This window comes from Protomyctophum parallelum (genome assembly GCF_964188405.1).
Source record: "Protomyctophum parallelum genome assembly, chromosome: 17".
In the NCBI taxonomy this organism is placed as follows: Eukaryota; Metazoa; Chordata; class Actinopteri; order Myctophiformes; family Myctophidae; genus Protomyctophum; species Protomyctophum parallelum.
In genome coordinates, this window is record NC_139719.1 from 23,056,698 (window position 1) to 23,069,713 (window position 13,016).

The following is a 13,016-nucleotide window of genomic DNA, read 5'->3' on the forward strand; positions in this document are numbered from 1 at the left end:
ATTGATCAATATCCACAATGTACAGTTTACGTTATCTTTACCTATGAACAAGTGGATTTGTTTTTACGTCCCGATACCCTGTCCAGGACAGGCTTCAGACGCGCCTGTGACCAGTTCATTTTCGTACCTTTCTCGCAGGCAAGGTGAGCCAGCAGAGCGATGGTCTGGATGGTCTTCCCCAGGCCCATCTCGTCGGCCAGTATGCCGTTGAGTTTCTTCTCGTACATGGTCACTAGCCAGTCCAGGCCGATGTGCTGGTACTCTCTCAATGTACCATGAAGCAGAAAGGGGATGGGGGTCTTCACCTGTGATCACAATGATGTATCACATTACATTGTCCATATTGAATAGAATAGAGCAGGAGAACCACAATGACACATTTGTACTATACTTAAACCATGTTGTTACTCAACAAAACTCTGTTAACAGAGAGCGATGTGATTGTCATAGTCAATTTCCCCCAGTTTATGTAGTCTCTGTTGCTGCCAAAACCTAGTTGTTAGTCTTGTAGACAACAGGTTCCCAAACACTGGGTCAGGAACCTTTATTTTTCGTTTTCTACATTTAGTTTTTTTTTTCTCCTGTGCTACCGTGTCCCTTACATTTAGTTTTTAAAATATTTAAAAAAAAACATTCCCCCAGGCCTGGGGGAATGGAACTGAGTCCCGAGCCCGTCTGCCTTTGACACATGTCTCCCCCCCCCCCCCCCCCATCTCTCTCCCCCTTTCCTGTCTAATTACTGTACCCCATCAATAAAGGCAAAAACAATATCTTAAAAAAAAAAAACATTCCCCCAAAGAAGCAAAAGAATTCACTAAGAAATTCCATAAATTAGTAAACAAAAGTATTAGTGAAAATAGCAGATCTACAAACTCACAACACATCGTCGCACCGCAAGCTTGTAGATCTGCTATTTTCACTAGTTTGGGTACTGGGCATCTAATTGCTCTTTTCGTGGCACGCAGTGATATTAGTATCGCAGTTCCACTACCTGCCAGCCAACAACAGACCATCTTGTGGGTATCTTTAGTGCCTCTCCCCGACGGCTTTCCACCCGCAAACATGGCCAATTGTGTTATTGCATTAGAGCGCTCGGCCAGGCCACAGGCACCATGGAGGAATCAAACCCCAGTTCCAAGACGCTGGAGAGATATGTGGTTATAATTCATAGTATGAACTAGGCTTAAACCTCCACATGCCCAAGAGCACTGAGCAGACACACAAACCTACAATTTAGCAACAGGAGACCCCAGTTCCTAGATGTGATTTAGGGCAGAACTGCAGGAAATGAGATTTATGACAGAACTGCAGGAAATGAGAAATGAAACAAAAGACTAAATTAAGACCCGTTTGCCTTAACAAACAGCCCGACTCAAAATGTGCCACGGGCCATCTCCTACTGGGTCTTGCTCATAACAATCATTAATTGACGCATTGCTGCCAAATCATGTATAACAAAAGCCTTCCTGTTCATCAGCTCATCTGTTACAGTGCTGCCTAAGACTAACCTTGGCAGTGGCCAGAGTGCAGCCTTTAGGCTGCAGACTCTCAGCAGTGGCAGCGATGTGGCTTATCTCCTTCTTGGGCCGTGGGCCGGATGAGGGAGGGTTGTTGTCTCCCTCATTCAGCAGGAGCTCCTCCATGCCCTCATCTCCACAGTCATCATCCTCCTCCTCCTCCTCATCCATGCTGTCCTCTTCATCCTTCTCACTGTCGTCATCTTCCTCGCTGTCTTCCGGTGAATCTGAGAATTCAGTGGGGGCGGTGGGTGAAAATGTGGACTCAATGTAGCGGTTTAACCACGCAAGTCCTAGCGTCTCTATTCATAATAGGCGAAACATTTGATGAAAAGAGCAACTCTACAAGCTCACAAGGCATCACATTGTGGATGCGTTGTGAGCTTGTAGATTTGCTATTTTCACCAGTCTGTAAATCTTCTATTTTTGCTGAAGAGATTTGGTGTAGAAAAGGACGGGGCCAAGTTCAGACCCTCGAGGGACACTGGTCAACAAAGTATATTGGGTTTAAGGTTGTTCAAGGCTTGAGGCACCACCAAAGTCCTCCAGACAAGTCTTCAAACCAGATAAAACCAATTACTTCCATTTCAAATACCTGAGGACGAGGTGTTGTTTTCCACATCACTCTCGTCTTCCTCTGTCTCCACCTCTTCGTCTCCAGACACCTCAGACTCTGAACTGGCTTTGGAGGCGGAGGCCTCCTCGAGGTCAGAGGCATATGCTCCTTTGTATTTCTCCAGCAGCTCCTCCATGCTCATGTCACCTGAGAGAGAAAGAAACATGGGACAGTTTTAGTGTATCCTTTTCATGCATTTGCACACAGGGGGGATAGAAATGCATACTGTAATGCATAACACAATAGGATAACCAATAGACACTTATATGTAACATTATGATTAAAGTACATAAAAGCACAGTATTATAAATATATTACCGGGGTCTACTTTGACCTCCAAACATGACTTTCAAAAACAAAATTCCCCAGGGAGATACATATTGCAAGCAAATTATATTTTATACACAAGCAGAAAATGTGTCATTTTGCACAGTATGACATTGTGTCATTTTGTAACATGTCTATCCTGTGTGTTCAGGTTTTGGTACTCATCATATTACATGGGTGAAACACACTCTCCCACAGATTCTCCCCCCTCTATCAGTCTCTCTCGCTGATCAAGCCGTGGTCTGACTTCACACACAACCTCCCTGCCTCTCGCAAAACATGTACGAGACAACAATCTGCGAATCCCCATGATGGCCAGCAGTACCTTCTCTGTTCAATTCATTGAGCTCTTCTGCGTGGTCTACATTCCCCTCCACCTTCTCCTGGGCATCGATTGTGTCTTCCTCATCCTCGGCTGAAAACAAAGGAGAAAAGCAATATTTCAAAAAACACCCCCTACTCACAATGACATGAAATTGAAATTTACAGAAGGTCTGCTTCAAGAAAACGTAACACAATCACACTTACCATCCTCTTCATTGGCGGTGAACTCTCCATCTTCCTCCTCCACTGTGGAAGAACTTCCTTCAGAACATTCTTCCTCTGAGCCAGAGTCCTGAGGAACAACCTGCGTGAGGCATTCATCTAAGGTTTTAGATATATTTATCATTGTATGGCCTTGCATTAAAAGCCACATGAGCAAGACAATAAATACTATATGGAAGATCAAAGTGTATATACTAAGCATGATGTGACGTTTGAAATAAACAAAACCGGTTCGATATTCAATAAAGAAAAAACGACTTAACGGTAAAACTGGGTTTTTGACCACCAGTCATTTTCTTCCCCATAGCTGTGACCATAGCTATGATGCATGTTGGATTAGCGTAAAGACGATAATTTGGACAACAGAGTGACAAACTTCACACATTTGTCTTTATTTTTCAATGCTCACACAAATGTAAACAAGACATAGTGTTGTCTTGTCTCATTGGGCTCAATTCTTTAAGCATTGTATTATTATTAAACTGTACTCTTTCTTACAAACTGTTACAATCTTTTTTTTAATCTCAAACTTCTCAGTGAGTGCAAATGGACATGAAAACAAACTGTAAACATCCTCAAATACCAATACAATGCTGCTGATACTTAATCATCATCAATGAACATCGTGATCTGCACGCATGCATCTCATAAATGCATCTGCTACAACGCTGTCGTGTCCAGTCCAGATGTGAGCAACCTACCTACTGTATAAAGCCACTGGCCGCTTGGGCTATTAACACTTATTTTTATTAAGGAATAGAAGATCAACATGCATGTCAACGTGTTCGATTGACTTTTCGCTGACGAGAAGACCCTCTCAGTCCCTGCCGCCGGGTAAACAAAACAGAGATAGCACATGGCTAACTTGTTAGCCGCGCCAGTGTGGAGGAGGAAGCGGCAGCTGTAAACTTTCTCCAATGGATTTAATAATGCCAAGTAGGTCTCTCCATTCATTGCTACGGTCGACATGTGTAAATCATTCATTGCTACGGTCGACATGTGTAAATCTCGTCTCGTCGTCACTCGCTTTTAGTTTTGACTACCACAGCTATCGTGTGTAGAGCCGTTTAGTTGAAGTATGACATTGATTGACATTGATCATTGTATTGAAATACAATGATGTTAACGAGGGCGGTGCAAATAACAGCAATTTTAGGCATGTGTGCAACATCACAACGTAGTATTGTACAGTGACAACCATTGAAAATGTATTGTAAACAAACAGCACTGCACGCTCCACCCCCATTCACTTGAAACCTGACACCTCGTGTGTGTCCTTGGCTCCTGGCTGCTCTGCAGGCTATAGCAGACAGCCAGCACTGCCTAGCAGCAGTCAAGTTTGAGCGCCGCGGTGAGCGCTGCAACCGCTTCCGTCGGTAAACATTTTTAAAAAAACGGTTCGGTCGGTTTAAATAAATTAATCTGGTTTACTAGATGAAACCGGATCATACCGGTTGAACTGATAATCGTCACATGCTTAGTGTATACAGTATTTTTGAGGGGTGATAGCCCAACCCTCCTATGCCCAGCTTTCGTGTGTGCACAAACTTTGTCCTACACAAACATTAAATCCCAATGACAATGAATGGACCATTTTGAGTGTTCGTGTAAAGACAAAATGCGTAACACAAACATTGAAGATGAAGGTGAGGACGGAAATTCTGATTGGCCGGAATGAGATGATGTATGATGATGTACAATGATAAGATTTCCCCTCACTTCACACGGGTGTGATGTTTGAGGGGCGCTAGCCCCTCCACAAACATTTCCCATTGACAATGAATGGAGAATTTTACCTCATATTGTCCGAGCAAATAAGACTAATTTACGTCACGATGATGTACGATTGTACGGTCATAAGAGCGTCATCTCACATGGGTGTGATTTGTTATACAAGCAGCTGTGTGTGTGGGTACCTGGGAGCGTTTGAGGGTGCTGAGCAGCTGGTCCAGGGGCAACTCGCTCTCCTCCTTCAGCAGCTCAATCTCCCTCCTGTGGCTCTCGGCGTCATTGCCCTTCTGCTGCTCCTCCTTATCGATGGTCTCCTCGTCGTCTTCCTCCTCACATGGAGGCTCAAAGTCTCGGTCTGTGTGTAAACGGCATAGAGTTAGAAAGGATAGAGGGAGGACCGGCGCAACAGCCCCTCCCCCTGCTATTCATTTTAATAGAAGTTGCTCAATGGCGTTTTGAAGCACCCGGAAGACAGCCGGAAGTACCATTATAACTCAATGGCTCGAGCGAGTGGAAGAGCAGCCCAAATTTGAGGTCTGGGATGACGCACGTTACGCACATGACGTCACACCTCCATTAACGTGCTGCAGTTCCACTGAAAGACAATAAAATGCCCTCTCTCTGTTGGCCTTGGTGAGGCATTTAGCTGACAGTGAAATTTTTTATGAAATAATGTGAAAGAATTCTAAGACTGGGGTTGGACTTCAGTGACACTGTTCCATCATAAACGACTAAGCATAATGGCATTGCACTCCAACACTAGCAGGGATCTTGCCAGATACTAAATCGAGGCCAGGCCCGCACGGTTGGACACGGAGTGCACAGCTGCCAAGTTCGTCCTTCATCGCTGGCTGACCTAGCCGCTGTGTCAAGGGAACCGCTTACCTCGATACCAATTCTGAACTGATGCCAGTTGGTAGTGTCAGGGATAGCGGACTAACCAACAGGTTTGGCCAGTCTCTCACCCAAAGGCGGATTAAGAGTGTTGAGATTGAATGATTCGCAATTACAATAAAAGAGAGTACACAGTGCAGAGCACCAGTGAGAAGGGCTGAGTCATCATTTGAAAATGTTTCTACTTTCTATATAGGTGCTGATACGGACATTTGGTATCTGCTCTTTTGTTGTAGACTCGTAGTAGAGGGACATTTTAAAAATACGTATTACCCGCCATTTAAAATTCAGCGTTTTAGAGTCCCATTTAATCAATTTTGTTTCCTTCCCTTCGGTTAAACACAAAGCAAGGTAAGTTGAACTAAGATCCCGTTACAGTGGACCTGGAATCAGGAGTAGGAAGTCCTTTAGAAAAAACTAAGTGATAAACTGTAAATGACTAGCCTCGGAAACCCAGACGTTTTTATTTCCAGGGAGAAAAACAAAGTCTGGGTCCGAGTCCACTTCAATACGGCATATAGTAGCGCAAACGTCGATCACACTCTCTCTGCAGCTTTGTTAAATTGACGCACACACACACACTCTCCTCTCTCTCTCTGTCGCTCTAATTAATTAGTCTCATGTCCAGCAGCTGCGCAGTTTCTGCAGGGAGTTGCCTATGCAGGGCTCGAAATTAACTTTTTTACTTGGTAGCACTGGTACTCCCAAATTCAGAATGAAGGAGCACCAGAAAAGAATTAGGAGCACCCACCAAAATCTAACGAGCATATGTAATCGATTTTTTACATTCATTATTGGTATTACACTTGTAGCCTACAACAGTGGTCCCCAAACTTTTTCATGTCAAGGACCCCCAAATTGACACTCATTAGCCCACGGACCCCCATTTGAAAATGGGACCCCAATAAGAGAAGATTTTTACGGCTCTAGCAGTGATTTTCAGTGGTTCCCAAACTTTTTCATTTCAAAGACCCCCAGGTTGACCTGAATTAGGCCTACCGTTCCCCATTTCTATCTCTGGGACCCCACTGTATATTGCAAAATCAAAGTTAATTTAACTCTGAGAGTGTACAAATGTACAGGGAAATTGGTATACCCATAGTATGTACACTCTCAGAGTTTCAGACCCATAAGGGTCCATTTGGTTCCTAACTATCATTTAGCTGAGGACCCCTAGGTGTCCCGGACCCCACTTTGGGAACCACTGGCCTACAAGCCAGTTGGTATGAGATGCTATTTTTGTTTAAGAAGCGGCAATAAACCAGTTGAAAATAGAATTATTTGGCTACAAAACCCTTTGTTTTATGCTTTTTTATTGAATTAAAAAATATATATTATTTATATATATATGAGAAGTCTAGGGTGTGTGTGTGTGTGTGTGTGTGTGTGTGTTGCCTCCACACATTCCATTCAATTGAGCCCTTTTGTTGTCTCTCACAGCTGAGAGGACCTCATGTCTGATCACCCAGCTGATGTTAAATCAGCCACTTAGGCGTAGGCTACACGTCTCTAGGTTTTTATTCAAACGCACATTTCTATGTGCGTTTGGGCCTTTCAGCCACATGCAAACGGCGTTTTCGGACACTCAAACGGAGGTTTAATGAAACGGATAAATAAGTGGAGATTTTCGAAAAAATCCGGATGGTGGAGCTGTGTAGTCATGCAAAACTGAGTTTTTGAGGAAGGATGACGTCACCTCCCTAGTCGCGCATGTTCGTTGTTGCTTTTAACACTGAGCATGCGCATCAGTTCATTGATTGAAAAACGAACCAACTTCCGAGGTGAAAGCGAGGTTACCATAGAAACGACAACAAACACGATGGCAGCTAGTGCCACCCGCGGGGGCGGAACCTCACCTTCTAATATAAACACAAACCCCATTTTTTCAACTGCCTCGCTAGCCTAGTGGGCTGCTACGCCGACTTGTAATATATGCTTCGCTCGTTCGCGCCCCACTGCCGCCACTGTTTTTACAACCGCAGACTTTTTAATAGTTTTTGGATTAAGGTTGGTGAAGGATGCGTTGCTCCCCTGCTTGCAGTTATGTTTAGGTTAGAGTTTCATTTGCACATTAAAACTACAAATTAAGCATTTAAATGATGCCATCAGACACACATTGTGTTTATGTGTAAAAAATAAGTTGATGCAGTGGGGCGCGAACCAGCAAAGCATATATTACAAGTCGGCGTATTAGTCCACTAGGCTAGCGAGGTAGCTGAAAGAATGGGGTTTGTGTTTATATTAGACGGTGAGTTCTAAATTTGCTCACTAGACGGAGCCCTGTCTGCACGCCTTGTTTGTTTTGTTTTTAGTACTACCGGGTTACGTGGGGGGATTTATTGGGAAACCAGCTCACCGCGCATGCTCAGAACATTTTTCTATTGCGTTACACATATTTATTATCGCCACCTACTGGCCTGGGATGCTTGTTTGAGTCATAAATGATCGTTTTGGGTTGTATGTGTGGACACATATATCTTTGTCGTATGGGCAGGGGCCCATACGACAACGGAGTACGAAAATATCCGTTTTATTAAAGATTGAGTATGTGTAGCCTGGGCCTTAATGTCCACGGACTGACGGGAGGTTAGAGGGAGAGCAGAACAAGCCAAGGAGATATTTCTTTAAAAAATCATAACTCTGGACAGGAATGGACTAGGAACTTACTTTTTTTTCTCACATGCTCAGATATTTATGCTCTATAAGTTTAAATCATCTCGCGGGACTTTCGGTCGCGATCGTTTTGGTCGCACTACAGCAATTATATGCAGTGGCACTGGTGCTCCCAGTTATACGACCAAAATGGTCGCAATTTCGAGCCCTGCTATGCCATAGAAAGAATAGGTGAGTTCCAGGCTAGTAAATGACTGACATGAGGACAACACACCTTGACCTAATGGGTACAATGTTTTGCATTGGAATGAAGGTGCTTTGAATTTACACACAACTGTGAGAACCTAAACTACAACTACTTACCTAAATATCTGCCACCTCCTCAATGTGATAACATGTAATTGCCTATAAGTGACAACTGCAGTCTAACTTGGAAATGTACTCTCTCTCTCTGTGAGGCAGTAGTAAATGCAAAACCATTCAAAAGATAAAATCCTAGTTGCTACTTGCTGGACAGAATAACACGTTACGTTTTTTCCAATACATTGGAGTACTTCTCCAAAGTACTTGCCCCTCTACATTTATTTTCTACTTGCCCTGTGATTCTGTGAATGAAAACAAAGCATACCTCCTCAAGCAGGCAGATCTACAGGTTTTATTTGCCCGCAGCAGGTATTTTATACTTTCCCCGGGCAATCAGAAACAAAAGCTGTGCAGGTGGGGCCCTGGCAACCGTGCATAGCTATTAGCAATCCAAAAATGAAAAACGCCTCAAGACGAGCCTGCTTGTCATGTGTACCTAGTGTCATTAATTTATAGGACAGGTATACTCGTCATACGGATCTAAAGTGTTAACACCACGAATGCCCGGGGGTATTTGTAACCATTAAATCAGGACGCCCAGCAATTTGTTTCTTCACAACCTATTTCAAGGTTGCTCCGCGCCATTTTGGAAGTAGCTTGAAGTAGCTAGATGTAGCCAAAACACTCCTGAGGTGATCGACAACAACAGGAGGTATGATTAATTCTAACACGACTAGCGACGCGACGGGCCGTCAAAAACATAATCTTTGATTAGAATTGGACAGATTGATTTAGATCAAGAGTTATTCAGTATTCACATTTTAAGATTTTCGATCTCATCCACTAAAATGGGAGGGAACATTTTGGATGATGTCCCAACCGGAAAGGACAGCGAATGTTGCCCAACAGACGCTCTCAGCCTGTTGAGCGATGGGCTCGGTTTTTATATCAATAAAGTTCCTTCCCTTTATTAATCTCCGTCCTGAGCGTCGAGCGTTAATATTTGATAGGACGAAGACCTCCGTTTATGCCGCTCAGGGTGTTAATGTCAGACCATGTAGTTATTACCACCAGGTAGATGTTTTGAGCGTCTTCCTCAGAGGAAGCGTGAGGAGACATCTTGGTTATACATTAAATTGACTATAATAATAATGAATTGCATTTTTATGGCGCTTTTCTATGCACTACGTGCCTACTCAAAGCGCTTACAATGGTTCATTCATTCATACATTGGGAGGTGAAGCTGCGAACAGTCGACGCCAGCGTCCTCACTTCCCACCCCCAATCCAACCCTTGATGCTGAGTGTCAAGCAGGCACTGGGTCCCATTTTTAGTCTTTGGTATGACCCGGCCGGGGATCGAACCCCGACCTCCCAGTTTCAGGGCAGAAACTCTAGCGACAAGGCCACTGAGCTGGTATAGAAGCATGTATGCGGTGTATGCGGTGTAGAAGCATGTACAGCAGCGGTGTGTGACCTCAAAACATGCACTTGGAGCAGCCTCTACCATTAGCTCCTACCTGTCCTACATCAATATGTAGGACAGGTACAATAAATCCAACAGAGACAGGGAAGTCTCTTTTTTTTTATCCTTAGACAGTAATTATTGAAAGCCAAATGACTCACCATCCTCATCAACAGCAGATGGGACAGATTTTGGGGGTGGCGAGGCCTCGGTTTCCGTGCCTGTTGCGGGTGCGAGGGACTGGCTGAGGAGGTCAGAGTATTTCTCTGACTGGCCTACGATGAAGTCCAGATGGAGATCCATAGCCTTCTTCCTTTTCTCCTCCAGCCTGGACTGTTGCTTGTACTGCACCACCTGTATGGAGGACAGAGGAAAGGTCAGCATCAACCCTAACCTCACTAACAACATCACATTGACGTTAACGGCTGAGCCCCACTGGAGTCATCTGGTATTGTGTTGTCAGAGTCAAAGTCATACGATTAGTCACACACGTTACCGCAGTGAAATTTGTTCTCTGCATTTGACCCATATCTTGGAGCGGTGAGCCGCAGCGAGTGGCGCGCTCGGGAATCATTAGTTGATTTGACCGCCAATGCAACCCATTGATGCCGAGTGCCAAGCAGGGAGGCATTGGGTCCCATTTTTACAGTCTTTGTGTCGTTGTGTCAGGGAACATTCCGTTCGTAAGATATGTTTTGGCTTTTTATTGCCTTTTATTGATGACGGGAAATTCTGGCCCCTATTGGTTGTTCATAGGGATGGTATTGAAACCCATAGTAGGCCTAATGTAAACAACAAGAAACAACCTACTTTACATTTAAACAAGCTGTCCTCTGAGCTGGAAAAATAACATGTTCTGCCAGCATAAAGTCTGTTTCATGTCCAATCCTACTGAGCCGGAATGTTGCGCTCTTACACAGCCCCTTTGCTTAAAGTCTGGAAAACGTCCATAATACAGTGAAAGTGACTATAGTGAGTTGTGTTTGTTGGATGTGTATATATTTCTTGTTTTTGCGGAACAGCAGTAAATCTAAAACTAGTTGAAACATTTACAAATCCGATCAGTCTATGAGGTACATACAGTATACAACTATTTCTGACCTACTTTTGGGGTCCGCTGTTTTGTTTCCCCGTTAAAATGCCGTAACATTTTTATAAATGCATACTGTACGATTCATTTTGAGAGGTTGTTTTGTACCTTCTCAACACTGCTCCAGAAAGCGCGTACTTCCTTCGCAATGCCCGAAGCAACTCTCCTGATTTTAGCGTGTTCATCCCTCTTAGCTTTTTCTTCCCGCTGTCTGAGGTCTTCGTGGTGTCTCATCACCATCCGCACCACCTATAAACACACAACAGATATTATTTGCTGTGGATGTTTGCTTACCGGGCGAACGTCCTAAACACAAATCGGTTGCACGTTCTTTGTTGTACCTTTCTGGCCACCCCTCTTTTCCAGCGCCTCTCCTGGGCAAAGTCGGCCGACAGCCATTGCATCTCCTCACAGAGGTAGTCCCAATGAACTTTGGGTCGAACTGGCTCCGTCAGCCGGGTCAGGCGCTTCATGGACCAGAAGCCTTCTCTCTTCAACGACTGGGTACGGTGTTCAATGTCTGCTTCCTGTCACAGAAAAATGGGAGAAATGTAGATTAGGGATGTCAGGGGTTAACCGGCTAACCGGTTAGCCGACCGTTAAGAAACATCCGGATATTTTTTATCAGCTTTAACGGTTAATTTTCTTTTTTTGTTAATTTATTATTATTTTTTTTTTTTTTTTTTTTAATAATACAACATAAACATTACAGAGACTGTAGTTGTCACTGTACAACACTTTAAAACAGTTGTCATGTTGCACACATGCCTAAAATTGCTATTTGCGCCGCCTAGCTTGTCACACTCCAGGCTGCATGAACAGCGCTCGGGCGCTGTTTTCTGCCCCCTCAATGTCACAAAGTTCTCTGTTGTACTTCAATGGCTAGTTGGCTACAACGGTAGCTTTGCGGTAGTCGAAATGTAAGCGAGTGACAGCGAGACGAGATGAACACATGTCGACCGTATCAATGCAGAGACCTGCATTATTAAATCCATTATTGGCCATTTGGCCTGGAGGGAGAACGCTTACAGCCGCTGCCGGTTCCTCCTCCTCCTCCTCCTCCTCTCCGTCTCCCGAGTCCCCACACTGGCACGGCTTTTACGGCTAGTAAGTTAGCCATGTGCTATCGATGTTTGAGGGTTTTCTCGTCAGCGAAAAGTCAACAAACAGAACACGGTGACATGCATGCTGATCTTCCTAAATAATAAAAAAAGGCTTAGCCCATGCGTCCAGTGGCTTTATAGGTATAGGTTGCTCAGATCTGGACTGGATTTATTTATGTTTTGTTGGACTAGAACCGGCGGACCTCTGTACTGTAGACGCGCAGATGCATGCATCATGCAGATGCGATGCGTTGTTTATTGATGATTAAGCCAGAAGCCTACAACAATTTATTTATATTGTTAAATGTTTCTTTTTTGTTTGTCTTTTAAAAAAGGAACATAAATAAATGTATGCCATTCGTTTATGTAGCCTATACATGCATATTACATTTGGGGTAGCCTATTAAAAAAAAGAAAAAAATCAACCACTATCCGTTAATGACCCGGTTAATCCTATCGGCTAACCAGCTGGGAAACTATCCGTTACTGACATCCCTAATGTAGATGTGTCTCACTCTTTCATAATCTGTGGATAGCCAATCTGTTGCGAGCTGTCCGGTCTGTCCAGCGTATGTGATCTACAACATGCCAATTTTACCCTCCCTTCGGCTGCTGCCGTGCAACTATTGCCTCGCATTCGATTATCTGTAGATAGAATGTATTTTCCAACAAATCTCTTAGTTACACCAACATTGTTGTGGCGAAATATTGTCATTGTGTATGTTTGAAAACATCACTACATCCGTCTATTCCACGCAGCTCCGCCTCCTACAGTAGCGCACACTCAAACAGAGAGAGATGGAGAGATAAAG

The 13,016-nt window shown here is 44.0% G+C and overlaps 1 protein-coding gene across 4 annotated transcripts in view; it reads right to left on the bottom strand.

The window, feature by feature from the left end:
- srcap (Snf2-related CREBBP activator protein) overlaps nucleotides 1-13,016 on the bottom strand; it is a 48,921-nt gene that overhangs the window by 24,845 nt on the left and 11,060 nt on the right. For 3 of the 4 annotated variants that reach the window (XM_083787328.1, XM_083787326.1, XM_083787327.1), the window contains 9 exons: nucleotides 11,443-11,628; nucleotides 11,210-11,350; nucleotides 10,173-10,365; nucleotides 4,923-5,092; nucleotides 2,989-3,088; nucleotides 2,786-2,875; nucleotides 2,113-2,280; nucleotides 1,509-1,744; nucleotides 128-305 (listed from right to left, as the gene is read on the bottom strand). In XM_083787328.1, the coding sequence (XP_083643454.1) occupies nucleotides 128-305; nucleotides 1,509-1,744; nucleotides 2,113-2,280; nucleotides 2,786-2,875; nucleotides 2,989-3,088; nucleotides 4,923-5,092; nucleotides 10,173-10,365; nucleotides 11,210-11,350; nucleotides 11,443-11,628 (1,462 nt within the window). The remainder of the gene's footprint in view (nucleotides 1-127; nucleotides 306-1,508; nucleotides 1,745-2,112; nucleotides 2,281-2,785; nucleotides 2,876-2,988; nucleotides 3,089-4,922; nucleotides 5,093-10,172; nucleotides 10,366-11,209; nucleotides 11,351-11,442; nucleotides 11,629-13,016) is intronic. The other variant, XM_083787325.1, reaches the window with a different exon arrangement.